This window comes from Oncorhynchus masou, chromosome 11 (assembly GCF_036934945.1).
Source record: "Oncorhynchus masou masou isolate Uvic2021 chromosome 11, UVic_Omas_1.1, whole genome shotgun sequence".
Classification (NCBI taxonomy): Eukaryota; Metazoa; Chordata; class Actinopteri; order Salmoniformes; family Salmonidae; genus Oncorhynchus; species Oncorhynchus masou.
In genome coordinates, this window is record NC_088222.1 from 53,891,393 (window position 1) to 53,914,049 (window position 22,657).

Genomic DNA, 22,657 nt, shown 5'->3' on the forward strand with positions numbered 1-22,657 from the left:
AAGGTTAAGAAAATCCAATAATTCCATGCAGAGCGTTTGATGTCGAACTTTCTGTAATGGTATTCACTTCTATTCAATTTCGCTCCGGCCCGGGTCCAATGATTTTGTTTATTTTCGAACGCTTCTGCATGGGAATTGTACAATGTCCCTTTTTTATCGTCAACCTAGACTGGTGGAGATCCGGCAAAATACAGATCACTCCTAATAGAAAGTAGTAAATGCTGTGGAATTGATATCACTTGTCTGTGTGAACTAACAGCATGGCTTGGAGTGGGATTGAAATAGGCTATTAAAACGGTTGAAAGTAAGCCTAACGTTATTTCCACATTTCTTCAATGTCTTTCTTATTACGAAAGGAAATATGAATAGCCCATTTTTTTCTCGGTAAATGCCCAATTATTGAGCAGATATTACCCGATTTAACAAACCGCTTACACTAAACGGTGGGGTTCACTTTCAAACGAGTGATAGGTGAAGAATATAATTCCATTTGATTTCCATGTCAGGTTTGAGTTTTTTGGCGAAATGAACCCATCGTAAAGACATTTGAATCGGCTTTCAGTAACGGCAAAATGTAAAGTACGTCATTAATATGGCGCCAAAAGAGTTTAAAGTAGGAGCTTATTTTTGTTGTGAGGTTGCAGAACCCTCGCACAAGAGGGAGAACATGAGCGGGCAAGAGGGGAAGCGAATGGGCAGGCGACTGGGTTTTTCCGGCAGAACGTCTCGAAACTAGCTTGCAACATTTCATTCCATGAAAATGAAGCACATATATATATTTTTTCTTCTCCCCTACTGGATCTGAAAACACACTCACGTGACAAATCGGGACCTGGGGGATATATCACATTGGACTATTTTCAAATGCGACATGGCTTTGAAAATGAGATTTGTTAGCTTACCTTGCTATACCCGGCATAGCTTTAGCTTACATTCGAACTGACTTGCTGGCTGCAGCTCGAGGCTATCTTGCAAGCCGTTAGACAATTTGGATTTACGGATGATACTCCTAAAGTCTGCTAAAGGTAGCTAACAGTTAGCTACATTTTAACTGTATTTAGCTGATAACTGCGAAGGCGGCCATCGCAGTTTTGTGTAATAATGTTATGCTGCCGGATAGACTTTATAATGGATTAAATTAGTAAATTGCTACTTTTTATTTGGACTCTCTTGGGAGAGCATCTGATCGACGTGCTGTCACCACAGCCTCGCAGGCACGTCCTGTCACCAACGTGGATAGTCGGTGGGCTAACGTTAACTAGCTAACTAGCTAGGGTAGTTGCACTGGAATTTGACCACCGTGAAATTCACTGTCACTACATGTGGTTAACTTCAAATGATTTCGTGATTTCTCATCGTCCAGAGTCGAGGACGTTTTCGCCATCGGAAGCTGACTGCAATCAAGGTAAAAAGGTAGGTTCGATTTTGGTTTCTTCCCCCAAGAAGTACAGTAGTAGCATGTAACGTTAGCACAGGGGGAAAAAAGCACACTTCCAGAGCTGGTAGTGAAATGTGTAACGTTAGTGCATGTGGGTCAGATGGTTGTGATAGCCACACAAATAGTTAACACGAGAAGAACGTTCAACTGCTGCAACTTATTTTCGAAAATATGAAAATGTCAGGTCCCAGTTCACAAGCAATGTTAGCAACGCCAACTACGCAGCGAGTATTATTTACAGGCGGGCGGTCATAGCTATGTACACCGCTGTTATGAAATAATTTCGGTAGCGGGATTTTCCTGAGGTGCTCTTGCGTAACATGCTTCAGTGAAACAAATGGCTAATTAATTATTTTGTTGAATTCGAAGCAATTATTGACAACTTATGCATGAGTCGTGCAAGTGTGTGTGTCGCGAGGAGGGACCGCGTCTCGCCAACATATGGCGCTGAAAAATGCACATGCTGGGCTAATGACGAGTGATCGGATATTATCTGCCCGTAGAAAAGATCAAATGTGCAGAATTTTTGGTAATAACGATTGCGCTATAAAACTGGATTTGTCTAAAGTTACTGTCGCCATCCAGGGTCGCTCGCTTGTGGGTTTGAAATCGCACGTGAATGCCAATTGCCGTCACAAGAAGTGGAGTGTGTATTTCGGAAGGCTAAGCACGCACCTATCTAAGAATTAGAACAAGCTTGTTAACTCTCCTCTCCTCTCCCCTCCCTGGCTCTGTGCAGTTCTAACTGTAGGGGGAGTGGCTATTGTTTACCTTCAGAAACTCTGTGCTCATAGATCCGGGGGGGGTGCGGGTGCTGCGCATGGCGAGTAGAGGGGACAGAGCAGCATCTTGATGTTCCCATTTTAAGAAACGAGAACTTGATGTTCATAATCAGATGTATTTGGGGTCAATATATTTTCAGTGTTTTGAATTACACATTGAGACTCTCGTAAGTGCCACGCGCTGGAAGCTTTGACAGTTGTGGGGGGGGGCTCACATTTATATTTTCAGTTCTTATTGGGAGAGGGGTTTTGGTTTGTTATGGGGGTGCCAATGTATGTGAAGTTTACTTTACAGCACATAACCTCGAGTACATCCAAATGTTATTATGTATTTATGGTCCTCTTTAACAACAAACAAAAAAGTGAACATTTCTTACAATCTATTACCTCCAGTGATTTAGAGTAGTAGACTGCACAATCCATCCTGCTCCTCTTATTGCACAAATGTAATTGAACTGGTCCCCTCCTTGAATCAATTAAGTCTGAATCATGTTGGGACCCAGTTGTGACAGCTCTACCCCCCCCCATGAAACAGGAGATGAGTCATGGTGTGGGGGTATAAGAGCGCTCTCTCAATTAAATTTAAATTCAAAGTGCTTTATTTGCATGGGGAAACATGTTTACATTGCCAAAGCAATTGAAATAGATAATAAACAAAACTGAAATGAACAGTAAACATTACACTCACAAGTCTCAAAGTAATAGACATTTCAAATATTATATTATGGCTATGTACAGTGTTGTAACAATGTGAAAATAGTTGAAGTATAAAAGGGGAAATAAATAAACTGATTAAATATAAGTTGTAGTTACAATGGCGTTTATTCTTCGCTGGTTGCTCATTTCTTGTGGCAACATGTCACACATCTTGCTGCTGTGACGGCACACTGTGGTAGTAGATATGAGTTTATCAAAATTTGATTTGTGTTTCGAAATTCTTTGTGGGTCTGTGTAATCTGAGGGAAATACTTTTGGCCATGTAGTGTATGTGGGCACCTGCTCGTCAAACATCTAATTCCAAATTATGGGTATTTAATATGGAGTTGGTCCTCCCCCCCCATTTCTGCTATAACAGCCTCCACTATTCTGGGAAAGCTTTCCACTTGATATTGGAAAATTGCTTCCATTCAGCCACAAGCATTTGTTAGGTCGCACTGATGTTGGGCGATTAGGCCTGGCTCGCAGTCGGCGTTCTAATTCATCCCAAAGGTGTTCGATGGGGGTCAGGGCTCTGTGCAGGCCATTCAAGTTCTTCCACATCGATCTTGAAAAACCAGTTCTGTATGGACCTTGCTTTGTCATGCTGAAACAGGGAAAGGTGGCATCCTATGATTGTGCCACGCTGAAGGTCATTGATCTCTTCAGTAAGGCAATTCTACTGCCAATGTTTGTCTATGGAGTTTGCACGGCTGTGTGCTTGATTTTTATACACCTGTAAGCAAAAGGTGTGGCTGAAATAGCCGAATCCACTGATTTTATACGGGGTGTCCACATACTTTTGTGTGTATATAGTTTACGTGTCTAATATAGTCATACATTTGGCAGGAAGTTAGGAAGTGCATCTCTCTCTCTCGGTCAGATACTCTTACCTAGAAAACACAGTTGATTACATGGAGGTGGGGGTTGCTCGGGGGGAGTGTGTACATGTGTGTTAGTAATCTATGTTACAGGTGCGTGTGTGGGCGGGGCTCCTAATCTGCATATGTGTGTGTTAGTAATCTATGTTACAGGTGTGTGTGTGGGCGGGGCTCCTAATCTGCATATGTATGTGTTAGTAATCTATGTTACAGGTGTGTGTGTGGGCGGGCTCCTAATCTGCATATGTATGTGTTAGTAATCTATGTTACAGGTGTGTGTGTGTGGGCGGGCTCCTAATCTGTGTGTGTGTGTGTGTGTGTGTTAGTAATCTATGTTACAGGTGTGTGTGTGTGTGTGTGTGTGTGTGTGTGTGTGGGCGGGCTCCTAATCTGTGTGTGTGTGTTAGTAATCTATGTTACAGGTGCGTGTGTGGGCGGGCTCCTAATCTGCGTATGTGTGTTAGTAGTACTCTCTGATTGAAAAAAGGGGGCAAGTACCTCACATGATCTGCAGTATGGTATTAGCAGCTACTCCACGGGGGTTTCATGAATGGAGTCACTGACTGCTGCTCATGTCATTTTAACATCTCTCCAACTGTACACACACACTCGCCTCAGTAACCTCCCCAAGCTGTGTGTGTGTGTGTGTGTGTGTGTGTTACTGCTACGTGTCAAGGGAGGGGGATGACATCCACGCGGGGGAAAGGAATAGGAAGGGTAAGAGTCTAGGTGGGCATTTGCGCTTCAGCAAAGGAAGAGGAAGTGATTTATTTATGCTCCATTTAAAAAAAAAACTTTATTTAACTAGGCAAGTCAGTTAAGAACTAATTCTTATTTTCAATGAACCCACTGTTCCTAGGCCTTAACTGCCTTGTTCAGTGGCAGAACGACAGATATTTACCTTCTCAGCTCGGGGATTCGATCTTGCAACCTTTCAGTTACTAGTCAAACGCTAATCCATTGTATAAGATGCGAACAGGTGACTGACGTTTCCACGACAAACTGCCGCCAACGCCAGTCACCTGTTCACCATGTTGTTGTTGTGTGGTGCTCCAACTCCTTTTTACCTCCAATTGGTCCCTATTTTGTACCTTTTTGTTCTCTCTTGGTAAGGCGTTCTCGTGAATAGGGATGGTTGTTGGCTTGAGCTCATTTCATCGTCCTTGGCTGTTTATCTCCTTCCATGTGTAGCGGTGTGTGTTGTAGCCTGTGCGTGTGACCATGTACTTGCATGCTTGTTTGTGTGTAAGTGTGTGCATGCACCATGTTTATGTAAGAACGTTTGTGTGTGCTTTCATGTCTCTCTGTGTGTGTGTGTGTGTGTGTGTGTGTGTTCTCTGCTGCGGATGGCCCTGCTGTGGCCTGGAATGGATGCTCATTAACTGAGCTTGTCAAGGTCTCAGTGGGAGCCTGCTGTTCAGTGGGCAGAGGGCGGATGAAATCTCTGGAAACGCCAGGAGATGAATGTCTTTCACCCGGCCCGGTGACTCACGAATTGTTATTGAAATATAATTGAGGAGCAGGGTATGATGCAGGAGGAATGGAAAATGTAGCTTTCTCTCCCCTCGGCTGTGAGGCAGGACTGGAACACAAAACACACAAGCTACACATACATGCAACACATTTCAAAAGGTTTTTTTGGAATACCAGCTTTTCATGCTTTCTTTGACACTGTGTCCTTCTGAATAAGGGAAATAATAAAGCCCAGATCCTGTGGCAGTCAGTGGTACTGAACAAGTGTCAAACTACTGGTTCTGTCCCAAATGGTACCATATTCCCTACATAGTGCACTACTTTTGACCAGAGCCCTATGGGCCATATATATATATATATATATATATATAATATTTAATATTTAAAAAAAAAAAAGTAGTGCGCTATAAATTGATGCCATTGGGGACCCAAACGGTGTACCAGACCTTGGATAGTACACAAGTCCCCAGCCTGTTCAAGAAGGTAATCGGAGGCTTTGCTGATGGTGATACAGTCGGTGGTTGTCAGGTGGCTGTCTTTTCCCCCTGCCCTTTTCACCTTGCATCAAAGCCAGGTAGATTACCCAGACTCTCTAGTTTCCCGGCACACGAAAAGGCTTGAAAAACGGTCAATTTTTATGTCTGCCGGCAGTGCCTGATTACACCAGTCAGTAGCCTCTGTAAAGCAAGGCGTCTTTAAAAAGCACCAAGCTTTGGGTTGGTGTCTGTATTTACTGCTGCCCGCTAATAATCAACACCAACCCTTTTACAAGGATACACATCCAAAAAGCAACAAATGGTCAATGCCACAATTTGGGAATGAAAGGAAAGGAAACGATAAACCGCAATCGGTCCCCTAGGTTTTAACTCTTTATTCACCTCAAGGTAACACAAGTGTCCAGCCAGGAAACTTAAATGGTTGGACATGCAGACATATGCTTGCTTGGGCCCCTGTTGTAAATGAGGGGTGGGGGGGGTAAACAGGGTGGTGGTGGTGGGAGGAGGAAGATTAACAGGGAGGTAGTCGGGCCCGTGTTAGTGTGAGTGAAGGGCAATGTGCACTCCTCCATCCCTCACTGGGGCTAATGAACTCCTGATGGCAGGGAGGTGAGAGCAGGGGAATTCATCTCCTCTCTTCCTCCTGCAGCAGCCCTCCCCTCCCTCTTCCCTTGTTTTGGCACTCAGGTCCCTTTCATTGTTTGTCAGCACTGTCAGGCGAGAGAGAGACTGTAGGAAATGATTTGGTCCTGTCCTTCCCCCTTCCTGCTTCCACCACTTAACTTATGTTATTTTTTTCCCCCATAATGCAGCAGCGTCAATAAATATTGTCTTAATACCTGTGGCTGGACCGGAGCCGTGAAGGTGATGTTAAAGGAAATCCGTGGTATTTTTTGTTGTTCATATGTTGGGCTGGTCCCCTGGGGTCGCTGCTGAGGTCATTCAGTGAGGGTATGGTTGTGTCCCAACATGGCATCCTAGGGTCAAAATTAATGCACCAAATAGTGATTAGTGTGCCATTTTGAAACAGCAGCAGAATCCTCATGGGAGAGTAGCCTACGACTATGCCACACAATGTAGCCATGGAAGGGCCACAGACCAAATGCACCCTCGGGAGCAGGCAGCATGCAAAATTAGCAACAAACATATCATGGATTTAGAGGCTAAGTAAACACGGCTGTGTCTCAATAGCAATAAAACACCGGTCTCATGAACAATATTTTAAGCACAAGCCCACATGCTAGTGAGTGACCAGCACATTTTTATATTTGATATTTTATGTATGTGCTAACAAGGGAGAACATTTTGAACTGTTATGAATAGACCCTTCTGTCTTTCTCCAACTGTTTGAACAGCGTGTTGGCCAGTCCAATTTGTTCAGATGTTGAAATCAAGTGGGCTACCTTTATTTCTCAGAATGAGAATTAGTTGGCAATTCCTTATATAATTGTTTCATGCTTATTGCACGTTTTATAATACACAGCCTAGATAGTTAGTATTAGAGGTCGACCGATTAATCGGAATGGCCGATTTAATTAGGGCGATTTTTAATTAGGGCCGATTTCAAGTTTTCATAACAATCGGAAATCTGTATTTTTGGGCTCCGATTTATTAAAATGTTTTATTTTTTATTAAACTAGGCAAGTCAGTTAAGAACACGTTCTTATTTTCAACGACTGCCTAGGAACGGTGGGTTTAACTTCCTTCTTCAGGGGCAGAACGACAGATTTTCACTTTGTCAGCTCAAGGGTTTCAATCCTGCAACCGCACAGTTAAGTAGTCCAACGCTCTAACCATTGCACTCCACAAGTAGCCTGCCTGTTACGCGAATGCAGTAGAAGCCAAGGTAAATTGATAGCTAGCATTAAACTTATCTTATAAAAAACAATCAATCATAATCACTAGTTATAACTACTAATCCGGTTTAGCAGGCAATATTAACCAGGTGAAATTGTCATTTCTCTTGCATTCATTGCACGCAGAGTCAGGGTATATGCAACAGTTTGGGCTGCCTGGCTCATTGCGAACTAATTTGCAAGAATTTTACGTAATTATGACATACATTGAAGGTTGTGCAATGTAACAAGAATATTTAGACTTAGGGATGCCACCCGTTAGATAAAATACCGAACGGTTCCGTATTTCACTGAAATAATAAACATTTTGTTTTTCGAAATGATAGTTTCCGGATTCGACCATAAATTTACATTTAAGTCATTTAGCAGACCAAAGGCTCGTATTTCTGTGTGTTATTATGTCATAATTAAGTCTCATTTGATAGACTGCTCTGACTGAGCAGCAGCAGGCCCATAATCATTCATTCAAACAGCACTTTTGTGCGTTTTGCCAGCAGCTCTTCGCAAGCACAGCGCTGTTTTTGACTTCAAGCCTATCAGCCTAATGGCTGGTGTAACCAATGTGAAATGGCTAGCTAGTTAGCTGGGTGTGCGCTAATACTGTTTCAAATGTCACTCGCTTTTAGATTTGGAGTAGTTATTCCCCTTACGCTGCAAGGGCCGCGGCTTTTGTGGAGCGATGGGTAACGCTGCTTCGAGTGTGGCTGTTGTATATGTGTTCCTGGTTCGAGCCCAGGTAGGGGCGAGGAGGGGGATGGAAGCCATACTGTTACACTGACAAATACTATAGTGCCTATAAGAACATCCAATAGTCAAAGGTATATGAAATACAAATGGTATTGAGAGAAATAGTCCTATAAATATTATATTAACTACAACCTAAAACCTCTTACCTTGGAATATTGAAGTCTCATGTTAAAAGTAACCACCAACTTTCATATGTTCTCATGTTCTGAGCAAGGAACTGAAACGTTAGCTTTCTTACATGGCACATATTGCACTTTTACTTTCTTCTCCAACACTTTGTTTTTGCATTATTTAAACCAAATTGAACATGTTTCATTATTTATTTGATGCTAAATTGATTTTATTGATGTTTAATATTAAGTTAAAATAAGTGTTAATTCAGTATTGTTGTAATTGTCATTATTACAAATAAAAAAATCGGCCAATTTAATCGGTATTGGCTTTTTTTGGTCCTCCAATCTGTATCGGTGTTGAACAGTCATAATCGGTCGACCTCTAGTTAGTTTAACAGTCTTTTGGCTAAAATGTAGCTAGCGGTAGAGCAGTGCTGCATGCAACTAACTGAGCAGACATTTTCCAGAATGAATGTTCATTGATACTCCTGTTTTAGTAGTCTGGGTAGCCGTTTGACTAGATGGTCGCCAGGTGTACAGTGTTTCCTCCTACACATGCGGCTGGCTTCCGGGTTAAGTGGACGTTGTGTCCCGTAACGGGAGTTGCAGTGATGAGACAAGACTGTAACTACCAATTTGGATACCACGAGATTGGGGAGGAAAAAGGATTTATAATAAAGTAACTTGATTCCTGCGATCCAGGCATTTGGAAAGTATTCAGACCACTTTACTTTTTCCACATTTACATTTACATTACAGCCTTATTCTAAAAAAGGATAAAATGCAAATCCCCAGCAATCTACACACTACCAAATAATGATGATGCCAAAACAGGTTTTTTGATTTTTTTTGTGTGCAAATGTGTTAAAAACAGACCTTATTTACATAAGCATTCCGACCCTTTGCTATGAGACTCGAAATTGAGCTCTGGTGCATCCTGTTTCCATTGATCATCCTTGAGATGTTTCTACAACTTGATTGGAGTCCACCTGTGATTAAATTCAATTAATTGGACATGATTTGGAAAGGCACGCCTGTTTATATAAGGTCCCACAGTTTTTGCTTGTACATGCACTGTCAACTAAGGCAGGAGGTCGAATGAATTGTCTCTAGAGCTTCGAGACAGAATTGTGTTGAGGCACAGATCTGGGGAAGGGTACCAAAACATTTCTGCAGCGTTGAATGTCCCCAAGAACAGTGGCCTCCATTATTCTTAAATGGAATAAGTTTGGTACCCCCAAGACTCTTCCTAGAGCTGGCCGCCCGGCCAAACTGAGCAATCGGGGGAGAAGGGCCTTGTTCAGGGAGGTGACCAAGAACCCTTATGGTCACTCTGACTCAGCTCCAGAGTTCCTCTGTGGAGATGGGAGAACCTTCCAGAAAAACAACCATCTCAGCAGCACTCCACCAATCAGGCCTTTATGTTAGTGGCCAGACGGAAGCCACTCCTCAGTAAAAGCTACATGACAGCCCGCTTGGAGTTTGCCAAAAGGCACCTAAGGACTCTCAGACCATAAGAAACAAGTTTATTTGGTCTGATTGAACTCTTTGGCCTGAATGCCAAATATAAAATCTGTAGGAAACCTGACACCATCCCTACGGTGAAACATGGTGGTGGCAGCATCATGCTTTGGGGATGTGTTTCAGTGGCAGGGCCTGGGAGACTAGTCAGGATCAAGGGAAAGATGAACAGAGCAAAATACAGAGGGATCCTTGATGAAAACCTGCTCCAGAGCCGTCAAGACCTCAAACTGGTGGCGAAGGTTCACCTTCCAACAGGACAACAGCCCTAAGCACACAGCCAAGACAACGCAGGAGTGGATTCAGGACAATTCTCTGAATGTCCTTAAGTGGCCCAGCCAGAGCCTGGACTTGAACCCGATCGAACATCTCTGGAGAGACCAGAAAATAGCTGTGTAGCGATGCTCCCCATCCAACCTGACAGAGCTTAAGAGGATATGCAGAGAAGAATGGGAGAAACTCTCCAAATACTGGTGTGCCAAGCATGTAGTGTCATACCCAAGAAGACTCAAGGCTGTAATTGCTGCCAAACTGGCTTCAACAAAGTACTGAGTAAAGGGTCTGAATACTTATGTAAATGTGATATTTTTATTTCGCTAAATTCGCTAAAAATGTTGCTTTGTCTTTATGGGGTATTGTTTGTAGATTGATGGAGGTGGGGGGTGAAAAAAATGATTTAAGAAATGTTATAATGAGATGTAACGTAACAATGTGGTAAAAGTTAAGGAGTCTGAATACTTTCTGAAGGCACTGGATCGCGCCAAAACAAATTCAAATGAATATGCTGGCAGGGAGCTCTTGTACCGTCTCAGTTCCTCTATTGCCGTGTGTACCAGTAATAGTTAGTGCATTTTCTTGTTCTAAGACCTCTTATTCCCCCCCCCATACGACCGGTGTGTTGGATGCTCTCTGAATGAGACCCCCACCCCCCCTCCCTTAGGCTTTTTTCCTTTTTCCTGTGTGGAGAGGAGAGATGAGGGTTTTTAGATATGATCTAGAATTGATCTTTAATTCAGTAACTTTAATTTGTGTGTGTACCGTGCGCACCTTGTGCACTGTGTGTGTTTGTCTGTATGCTTTTGTGTGTTATTTGTTTGTTGCCTTTCTCTCTTTGTGTGTTCTAGCTGGGGTAAAGACTCCATGACTCTGCACAGCTGTGCCTATGATCATGTCATTCAGAGCCATCGCTGCCTCATTCAGAGGCTCGCAGAGCATCACAACCCCTGCTGGGCTACAGGGTGGTTTACGCCACAACTACTACGAACACACGGCTCTCTTCCTCTCCTCTGACATGCGCGTGCGCTCTCTCTCTCTCAACCTCTGCCATCCCTCTCTCGCACTCGCTTTCTCTCTGCTAGAACTCCCCATCTGTCCTCACTACACCCCTCTCCTTCTCCAAAAATAGCCGACTTGCCGTTTCGTTGCGTTCCGTGGAGGCAGAGGCGGGTGGGGGATCTGTCTCCCAGGGGTACTGCAGTGATACACTGCTCCCTCTTCGCCTGCGTTGTTGCTGCCTTGTTTTGTACACACAGCATTAACACTGCACAATGCACCCAACACTCATGTTGCGTACACCCTCCTCTCCCCTCCCCTCTGCTTTTTCCATAGAGGAGGAACAGGACGGTGAATAAAATAAGAACGAGGGAGAGTGGAGCTTGGTTGCCTGGCTCTCTGGCAGTTTTGCCAGTGGCTCTTTTACACATTGGCATCTTGTTTAAACCAGCCTAATGACACTGCTGCATCTCCATCTGTATAGTGACACTGGCTGTCACAAACCAGCCTCAGAAACAGTCAGCCCCAGAGAGATGTTTATGAAACAATTTAAATGCAGGGATTCTTCATCAAACAGCCTGACCTACTGGATTCTGAACAAATGCTTGGTCATTCTGTGTGTGTGTGTGGTCATTGCAGATTGGTGCCTGTTATTAATGACATATCAGCTGCCTGACTGTTAGTGCTGTAAATGCCAAGGCATCCTCTCCCTCTATCCTGGGACCTGAAAGTGGCTTGTTGATAGGCAGGCAGGCAGACTGGGCAGGGCAGGCAGACTGGGCTGGGCAGGGCAGGCAGACTGGGCAGGCAGACTGGGCTGGGCAAGGCAGGGCAGGCAGACTGGGCAGGGCAGGCAGACTGGGCAGGGCAGGGCAGACTGGGCAGGGCGGGCAGACTGGGCAGGGCAGACCTAGCTGCCTGACTGTTAGTGCTGTAAATGCCAAGGCATCCTCTCCCTCTATCCTGGGACCTGAAAGTGGCTTGTTGATAGGCAGGCAGGCAGACTGGGCAGGGCAGGCAGGCCGGGCAGGCAGACTGGGCAGGGCGGGCTGGGCAGGCCGGGCAGGCAGACTGGGCAGGGCGGGCTGGGCAGGCCGGGCAGGCAGACTGGGCAGGGCGGGCTGGGCAGGCCGGGCAGGCAGGCTGGGCAGGCCGGGCAGGCAGACTGGGCCGGGCAGACTGTGCAGGGCGGGCCGGGCATGCAGACTGGGCTGGGCCGGGCATGCAGACTGGGCTGGGCCGGGCATGCAGACTGGGCAGGGCAGGGCATGCAGACTGGGCAGGGCAGGGCATGCAGACTGGGCAGGGCAGGGCATGCAGACTGGGCAGGGCGGGCAGACTGGGCAGGGCAGACCTAGCTGCCTGACTGTTAGTGCTGTAAATGCCAAGGCATCCTCTCCCTCTATCCTGGGACCTGAAAGTGGCTTGTTGATAGGCAGGCAGGCAGACTGGGCAGGGCAGGCAGGCCGGGCAGGCAGACTGGGCAGGGCGGGCTGGGCAGGCCGGGCAGGCAGACTGGGCAGGGCGGGCTGGGCAGGCCGGGCAGGCAGGCTGGGCAGGCCGGGCAGGCAGACTGGGCCGGGCAGACTGTGCAGGGCGGGCCGGGCATGCAGACTGGGCTGGGCCGGGCATGCAGACTGGGCTGGGCCGGGCATGCAGACTGGGCTGGGCCGGGCATGCAGACTGGGCTGGGCCGGGCATGCAGACTGGGCTGGGCCGGGCATGCAGACTGGGCAGGGCATGCAGACTGGGCAGGGTATGCAGACTGGGCAGGGCAGGGCATGCAGACTGGGCAGGGCAGGGCATGCAGACTGGGCAGGGCAGGGCAGGGCATGCAGACTGGGCAGGGCAGGGCATGCAGACTGGGCAGGGCAGGGCAGGGCATGCAGACTGGGCAGGGCAGGGCAGGGCATGCAGACTGGGCAGGGCAGGGCAGGCAGACTGGGCAGGGCAGGGCAGGCAGACTGGGCAGGGCGGGGCAGGCAGGACAGGCAGGACAGGCGGGCAGTAACTGTATCCATTTCAGAGGCTCGGTGTCAGAATTAGCCATCTAATGGGCTTGGCAGTCATCTCTCAGCACTCTGAAAGACCACACACACACACACACACACACACACACACACACACACACAGAGAAATGACCGGGCAGCCCACTTTGGCACTGGCAGACAGTTTTGGGATGCAGCCTTTTTAGCCTGCGGCCTCTCCATCCATGCAGCGCAGTCATCACACAGCCCTCCCCAGTGAGTGAGTCAGAGGTGTGTGTGAGGGTCTGGAGAGTGGGCGGCTCTGTGCCACACACACCACCGGGGTAGCAGGGCTAAGGGCCACAGCCCTGTGTGGTGACTCCATGGAGGGACTCTGTGTCGAGGGAAGGACCCGGCGTTGTTTTGGCCCGTCTGCTCTCCTCTCTGTGTAGCAAGAGCAGGCATGAGCACACAATACTACCACTTCTACTCCCATTACCACTGCGGAAGGAGTGGCACTGCCAGTTTTGCTATGCCGTGCCGCCATTCGGAAGTTGGTGATTTGAGGCATGCGTGAAAAGGGGGGCGTTGTGGGGTCACAGGGCAGTAATGTACTCCATCTTGGCCACTGTGCAAGGCATGGTAAGCCAACGAGTTCTCCAGCTGCACCATCGAGAGCATCCTGACCGGTTGCATCACCGCCTGGTATGGCAACTGCTCGACATCTGACCGCAAGGCGCTACAGAGGGTAGTGTGTATGACCCAGTACATCACTGGGGCCAAGCGTCCTGCCATCCAGGACCTATATAATAGGCGGTGTCAGAGGAAAGCCCATAAAATTGTCAGAGACTCCAGTCACCCAAGTCATGGACTGTTCTCCCTGCTACCACACCGCAAGTGGTACCTGAGCACTAAATCTAGGTCCAAAAGGCTTCTTAACAGATTCTACCCCCAAGCCATAAGACTGCGGAACAATTTAATCAAATTGCCACAGGACTATTACATTGCCCCCCCCCCCCTCTCCATTTGTTTTTACACTGCTGCAACTCGCTGTTTATTATCTATGCATTGTCACTTCACCCTTACCTACATGTACAAATGACCTTTAACCATTGACTCGTTACCGGTACCCCCTGTATATAGCCTCGTTATTGTATTATCTTTTCTATTTTTTTTGTTAAATATTTTCTAAACTCTTCTTGAACTGCACTGTTGGTTAAGGGCTTGTTAAGTAAGCATTTCACGGTAGTCTACACTTGTTGTATTTGCAGCGTGTGACAAATACAGTTTGATTTAGCTCTCTCTGTGCTGTGGAGGACTTTGTTTTATGGTGCGAAGTCGTCACCAAGGGGACTCAGGACTGTTCCTCCATTCCTACAGTACAGCACCTCTGGGGGAATCCTGCTCTGCATTTTAAGAGTTTTAACTGAAAATGGATCTCACACTGGATAAAAAAAAAATGTTGAAGTGGAAAATGCATTCTTTATACATCTGTTATTCCTCTTTGGCACCTAGCACAGACTTCTTCCTCTCCATGGCCATGGAAATGTCTCAATCTTAACAAGGATTTTGTTTGATGGAGAAAAATATGGGGGGGGGGGGGAAATCACACAGGTTTTCTTCCCCGTTGAAAAGCTGTCGGTCAGACACGCCAGTGTTTTTCCCCTCTGATGTGGAGGGGAGGCGACGAGTCGCTGTCTTCAACCTACAGTATGAAACATGACTCCCACCACCCACTTTTATTGCTTTCTCTACGTCTTTGATATGGCACTGAGGGTAAAACAATAAAGGAAAAACAACACATCCCTGAGGGATACCTCGGTCACTGAACCTCCAGCGAAGCCAGACAGAGGAAGTCTATTATGTACTCACCACTACGTAGCAAGTTATTCTAAAGCACAGGGAGTATGAGAGGCAGCTCTATTTGGAAGTCAAAATGTCACTAGTAAAGTTTACGGCAGGCTGAGCAAGGCAACAGGAAGAGCCCAATATAAGAGGGAAAAGCCCTGTTTTATGGCCACATAAATCTGCGCTCAGTCATTGAAGGCCATAACCCGCTTTTTCCTCTAGTTGTCTTTTGCTGGCTCACTGTACTCTTTCTGTGGATTGATGGGGGAATCAGACATGCATATCTACAGAGCAGATATCCTCATAAAGTCTCGCCCTTCCCCTGTGTTATAACCACCGCTCTGTCTCTCGTGTGCTCTCTCTCTCTCTGCTTCTTTTTCTCTGCTCATCTCTGCTTCTTTTTCTCACTCACTCACTCACTCACTCACTCACTCACTCACTCACTCACTCTGTGGTCTAGTTTGACTCTAGCAGTATAGTAACTGTAGCCTGTACTGTGATTGCTGCTGTATACTGATGCATCTCTGTATTTGATTCTTCTCTTCCCTACCAGATGGAGAGTGAGAAGAAGAGAAGAAAATACTCCACCAGCAGCAATGACTCGGACACCACTGACAGTGAGCTGAAACTCATGTAGTTAGAGATGATAAAAAGGTCTGGAGAGTGAGGGTGGTGGTGGGGGGGGGGGATACCAGGGGGAGGTTAATGGAGACCTAGAAGGGCGGGATTGTCACCATTGGAGACGAATTAGTTAGGAGTGAGACATGAAAGCTGTACTCTGACTAAACGGGAGAGATTAGGACAGGGCCGACGCGCTCCGCAGCCAAACGCCAAACAAACAGGCGGAATAAACTACAGCTTGGCAGAACATTCTCAGTGGCAGGACCCATCCCTAGTCTGGCCTCGGTTCTGTCCCTAATGGCAGCCTATGAGCCCTGGTCGAAAGTAGTGCTCTGTAGGGAATAAGATGCTGTTTGCAACACTGCCGATGCCTGGAACAGTCAGTAGCCTGGCCTCCTCTCTACTACTCTGACATTCTGCTGCTTGTCATCTTGTTTTCTCCGCTCGCTGCATCCCTGACTCTTTGTAGTGGCCTGGGCTCCGATTGAAGACCCAGGCAGTGTCTAGATGTTTACACCTGCATCACCACAACGGCTACTTCCATTAACTGACTGACTGATCACTGTGAGCCACAATGTTGGTGGCCAAGTGATGGACATATGTATGCTTGTGAAGAAGTAGGATGAAATTACCACACGTCTCTGATCTAAGGTCAGATTAGCTTTTTTTTATTTTCTTCTATTTGATTAATTCATGATTGGGGGAGGAAATCTGATCTGAGATGTGTGCCTACGGGCAACTCCCACCGCTGGACCAGTGGCCTTCGCTCTGGGCCATGTGCCGGGGGCTACGCCGCTTGATGCTCCCTAAACCAGTGCTTATGAGTCCCGGTAACATGCCAGTGTCCCGGGCTAGCCTGCATCTGTTCCACATGGGTTTGGGTTATCATGTTTCTAATTGAAGGATCCCAATGATCATTTTTGTCCCTGTGCTACCCCTGGGGCTTGTCATTAAAACAGGCCTTGATGGGTAGCTCTGATTTGCGGTCGCTCTGCAATGTGTGGAGGTACCACACCACAGCCATATCATGTGGACCACTCGTAGCCATCCCAACACACACACTCTGAGATTACATCATGACGTGGCTCCGAACTCCCCCCTGGTAGTTGGAACAGCACACATTTAAAATAACAACCTGTCACCGTGTACAAATGAAATGTCAGTTATTGAGGAGATTAGTGTCTCTCCCTTCTCTCCTGTGTTGCTGCAAGGGACTTTGTGGCTGGCTGAGGTGTGATCTTGGTCTATAAATACAATGACTTGATGACGACCACCTCTCTCCACCTGCCTGCTCGTCTTGACTCGTGGACACACACACGCCGTCACACAGTACAGCCGAGCGGAGGATTCATTCTAGGCCTTTGACTTAAACCCACTCATCACAGAGTGACTCTGAAGACTGGAATGACGAGGTCTGCCTCCAGCCCTGTTTAACGCCATCCCTAGATATTGGCTGCTTTCCAAACGGCACCCTATCCCGTTATGCACTTGGGCCCTTAGGGCTCTGGTCAAAAGTAATGCACAATAGGGCATTTGGGACGTTACCCACCACTAGCATGTTGGCTATGGAGGGATTAGGAATATGTTTATCACAAATTAAGTTTCTTCTGATGGCTTAAATGTCTTCTGTTTGGTTAATTACCATTCGGTTCTGGGGTGATGTGGAGGGAAACAAGAATGGACTAGTTGGTGGGAACTGATGATCATTTCACCTGTAGGCTATCAAATGTAAATCATATATATGACCTAAAATACAGTAATATCAGTACTTCTATTCCTTCTAGTAAGTGATACTGACTCGTCGTTGAAAGGTTCTTCAACCCATTAGTGGCTACGACCTTGTGCCTCTCTGTTCTCAGTCTTCTCTGCTTGTATCACCATCTCTATCCATCCACCCGTCAGTTGTTACTGAACCAAACATTATGATATCGAGGAAAGTCAGTCAGACTTTCGGAGCTCCTAAGTTGTGCTCAGTGATTTGAAAATGGCAGCCTCCTGTCTCCTCTGACTGTAAGTCACTCTGGATAAGTTAAATGGATGCTCGATGACCAACATGTTAATCTGAACTGTAACTGTTACCGTGTCATTGTTTGCAGGTCAAGTGACCTCCTGGTCCAGGTCCTCCAAGAACACCGGGACCAGCAGCACCTGGGTCAGACAGGAGCACAAGAAACCATCTGAGGTAAGTCACTGCCAACTCCATGCTATACACAACTCACTCTCAAATGGCACCTTATTTCCTCTATAGTGCACTTCTTCTTTTCTCCAGGGTCAGAAATAGTGCACTATGTAGGGAATAATGGGCCCTGGTGAAGAGTGTGCCACTTGGGATGCAGACACAGACTAATAATGAATAATACATGGGATTTAAAGTGCCGCCTTAAGAAATCCAAGGCGATTTGTACAGCAAGAGAGTAAAAAACAAAACGAGGATAAAACTGTAGAATTAAAAAGAAATAAAAGCTACACAGGGTTTTTTTCTGGATCAAAAATATGCTCAGGTGGTGTCTGGGGGCGTGGCAATGGGCGTGGTCGGCCTGTTGCATGGATGAATTTTCGAGGCCCTCATCTTGGCGGTGTGGAGTGTTGCTTTTTTAAAGCACATTTTCCTGCAATATCACATATTCTGCGATGGCGCTGAGAATCTATTTCATGCATTTGTCTTACGCTGTGTTTTGCTCAAACTTAACAAAATCAATACTGCGAAATGAATTGTTTTTGAGAATTTTTAAATCTCCCTGAGTATAGACAGACAGATATTTTACACCCTTAGGCGGCCCGCCCAAGGATTTCAATGGCAGAAAAATCCTTGGCTACTTAGCTTAAGCTAAAGCTGAGTAAGGGCTGATGGGAAAGCCAGACTGAACTAGTCGGTTTTTAGTCAATCACTCAATCACACTTATTTATTAAGCCCTTTTTACACCAGCGGTTGTCAAAATGCTTATATAGAAACCCAGGATGGGTCGAGGGATACTGTGGCCCTGTTCAGGGTTGCGACTGGCTGGGGGCAGAGAGTTGCAGAGTTTGGGGGCAGCAGCGCTGAAAGCCCGGACCCCATGGTGTGCAGTCTTGTTTTTCGGGGAGGGTGAGTATTCCAGCAGGTCAGAGGTATGAGGGGCAAGGCCATGGAGTGCCTTGTAGGATATTGTAGGTAATGTGGAATTTGACAGGGAGCCAGTGAAGGTGGTGGGGCTGATGTGTTCCCAGGGTTTGATGTATGTGTTGACCCTGGCAGTGGAGTTCTGGACGTACTGAAGCTTATATAGGGCTTTGCCCGGACACTCCGAATAGGACTCCAATGCAGTAGTCCAGACATGATGTAACAAAGGCATGTATGAGGGTCTCCACTACCTGGTCCGTGAGGGATGGCCAGAGTTGGGAGATGTTGATGAGGTGGTAGAAGGCTTATTTTGGTGATGGACTTGATGTGTGACTCGAAGGAGAGAGGGGTCCAGGATGACACCCATGTTTCAGACCTCCGTTGATGGGCAGATGGAGCATCTGTCAATCGACATCATGACACACTTTCTTGAGGGGAGTCTTGGGAGCCATCAGCATGACCTCGGTTTTATTGCTGTTGAGTTTGAGTAGTTTGGATGTCATCCAGTTTTTGGTATCCTGGAGACTGGGGTGAGAGGTGGGTTTAGTTTGGGTGTCATCCACATAGCAGTGGAAGTTGAGAACATGGCAGCGGATGATGTGGCCCAGGGGAAGCATGTATATGATGAACAGCAGGGGTCCAAGCACAGAACCCTGAGGCGGGGGGTTTGGAGTCTCCAAAGGACAAGTACTGTTTCCGGTAGCCGGGTAGGACTGGAACCAGTTGAGTGGCGTTCGGACCGTATCCATGCGGTTGTGGAGGATGCAGAAGCTGTCAAAAGCAGCAGAGAGGTAGAGTAGGATAAGGATATTGAAGTGGCGAGAGTCGGCTCTAATTAGGAGGTTGTTGGAACACTTTTACCAGTGCAGTCTCTGTGCTGTGCTTGGCCCGGAACCGTGAGTTGAAGGGGTTCATGCATGTCATGGCTGGTAATTTTTCAAGTTATCGGGGTCCAATCCTTGTTTCTTTAGGATGATTGTGTGTGTGTGTGTGTGTGTGTGTGTGTGTGTGTGTAACTGAAGCTGCTGGTAAATGGAATATATTTTTTGACTGAAAAAGTTCCAGAAACATATTGCACACCTCAAGAGAGCTTTTGATGGAGGAGTAATCCAGGGGCTGGAGTAGTCTGATAGTTGAGAAAAGGGTTCCAGGATTGCCTTGGCCGTTTTATTGAAGAGGTTGTAGTATACTGATTATGCCTGGGAGAGGGCATCCTTGTAGTCCTTGACATGCTCCCTGTAAGCCTCTAAGTGAACTGTGAGACCAGATTCTTTATAGACCCTCTCCAGTTGTCGGCCAGTGGACTTCAAACAACACAGCTCAGGGGTAAACCCTCGGGGGGCAGATAAGGATAAGGAGACGGTTCTAGTTTCCAGATGGGCAACGGCGTCAAAGCTGGAGGAGAGGAACGTGTCATAGTGAGACACGAGCTCCACGGAAGAGGACGGAAGAGGATCGGGGCTGTTGTGTTTTTGAGGCCTGTTTCCTAGGACGGATGTGCTGACAGTTTTATTGTTCCTGTATGTAATGTTTCCGTTTTTGCCGCAGCTTGGAAAGATCCAGGCCACGCAGGTTGGAGGGTGTAAAGCCTGTCGAACACGAAGTCCAGAACATGGCCTTTTGTCAATGTGTTGAAACCTGTACATGCTGTGTAATGTTGAAACAGTCCAGGAGAGACAGGAACTTGGCAGAAAAGCCACTATTGTTGGAGTTGACATGGATGTTGAAGTCACCCAACAGAAGGGTAGAAGGTGACATGGCGCAGACGAACATGAGGACCTCTGAGAGTAACACAGAGGAGCGTTTTTGGGAGGGCGGGAGATGAGCACAACTTTCTGAGGTTGAGGACCAGCCATGCGAAATGCCAGACGTTCAAAAGATGTGGCATTCGGTATGGGAAGCACTTTGAAGTCTGTACAATGAATAACTGCAAGCTCCCCACCTGACCGACCCACAGAGCAAGGTTTTTGTAGGTACACACAGCCTGGTGGAGTAGCTTGATTAAGCACCAGAAAGTAATTTGGCTGCTGCCAGGTTTATGTTAAGCACATCACGTCGATATCTTTATCCATGATGGCATCATAAACCAACAGTCATTTGTTATTGGAGAGAGCGAAAGTTGAACAGCGCAAATGAGTTGTATTGGGTAGGAGAGGAGGAGGCATGGTGAACAGAGCTGTCCACAGCTTAGATTTGCACCAGGGCAGTTCACGTTACAGTTCATTTGACTCACTGTGTGTGTATTTCTTGCGTGGTGTGTGTATTTTCTGCGCGAGCACTATGGCAGTAGGCATTTTTTTAAATGTATTTTTTAACTGACTTGCCTAGTTAAATAAATGTTATGAACAAATTCTTATTTTCACTAAGAATTTGGGTTAACTGCCTGCAAAACAGTGGGTTAACTGCCTGTTCAGGGGCAGAACGACAGAATTGTCATTCTGCCTCTGAACAGGCAGTTAACCCACTTAACAACTCGGGGATTTGAACTTGCAACCTTCCAGTTACTAGTCCAACGCTTTAGCCACTAGGCTACCCTGCCGCCCTAGGCAACCCGACGCACAATCCCTAGGTCGTGGCACGCCCGTAGGGAAAACGGGGCTTCAATTCGGGTAGACAAAGTGGTAGAGTTTGCAAGGAGTACCTTATCCGTGTCGTGATGGCATCCCCAGGCCAGTGAAAGGTCCTGGGGTACAGTAGATCCCCCACAGCAGAGGAGCCAAGGCAGTAGTAGTAGAATCCACATCACTGTACAAAAACACACCGATAGCTCCTGGCATGCTAGTTAGCATCCAGTTGGCTAGTGTCCAAATAACTTGGTTAAGTGGTAGGAATGCAGAAACCGTGTGGGATCTCCCTGTATAGTTATCCGAGGAAGGCAACTCCGCTGGTAGACAACCCGCAAAACGAAGGTTTAGTTGGTAGTAGTCAGGTAAACAGACCGGATGGCTTTTTACAAACTAACGCTCAGCGAGCAAGACTCCGCAGGCATCAAAAGGTGGAACTGGTAGGCAACAAATCCTGTTAAACAAAAATCACAATGATCAACACTAAGTAGCAAACAATATCGCAGTTTCAAGAGGATAAGCGGTAGCCAAAGCATGCCAGCGTACTCCCCCGGAAATGGCTGACTGACCTGACTGTGACTGGTGATTTAGGTTGTTGGAGTCCCATGAGGTAATGGTAATGTGACTGATTGATTGCTGATTTGTGTTGTGAGCCTGTTGCTGTAGTGGTGGTGGGATAATGGTCGATGATGTCCTCATGAGTTTACTGGTGTTTATGGTGTGGTGGGTCCATTGAGGTAATGATAATCCACTGAGGATAATGACCGTATGATAATGACAGTACAATAATGCAGTGTTTGTTCCTACAGTATATGTCCTTGTGAGCTGTGCATTGTGGGATGTGTTGGAATCTGTACACCATGTGTGCATCCCAAATGGAACCATAAACCCTATATGGTGCATTATGTTTCACCGAAGCCCGATGAGGGAAAAGGATGCCATTTGGGATGTAATCCCATGACGTACCTGGGTGGTCCTTTGCAGTAGGCCTTGCTTTTTAGAAGAATGTCCTCCACTTCATATTTTGGTTTAAAAACTAACAATTTAACAATTTGACTAAACCAAGTGAATCCAGTGATGATATGATTATGGGTTTGCTGGCTAATTATCAGGTTGGGTGCCCATAGGTCCATGAAAGGTAGGCACTACGGGATTTTAAATGACCGGCCCACATAGGACTCCAGTCAGAAGTAGTGAACTATGTAGGGTATAGAGTGCCATTTGGGACTGAGCCCTCAATAGAAAGATGGCAGGAACCTCCTAAAAAGCAGTACCTACGTT

At 46.7% G+C, this 22,657-nt stretch overlaps 1 protein-coding gene across 1 annotated transcript in view; it reads left to right on the forward strand.

Annotated features, from left to right (window-relative positions):
- Positions 1-299: 299 nt before the first annotated feature.
- jade2 (jade family PHD finger 2) overlaps positions 300-22,657 on the forward strand; it is a 179,340-nt gene continuing 156,982 nt past the window's right edge. Inside the window, exons 1-3 of the mRNA XM_064978820.1 lie at positions 300-1,413; positions 15,645-15,708; positions 17,809-17,894. Coding sequence (XP_064834892.1) covers positions 1,321-1,413; positions 15,645-15,708; positions 17,809-17,894 — 243 coding nt within the window. The 5' untranslated portion in view covers positions 300-1,320. The remainder of the gene's footprint in view (positions 1,414-15,644; positions 15,709-17,808; positions 17,895-22,657) is intronic.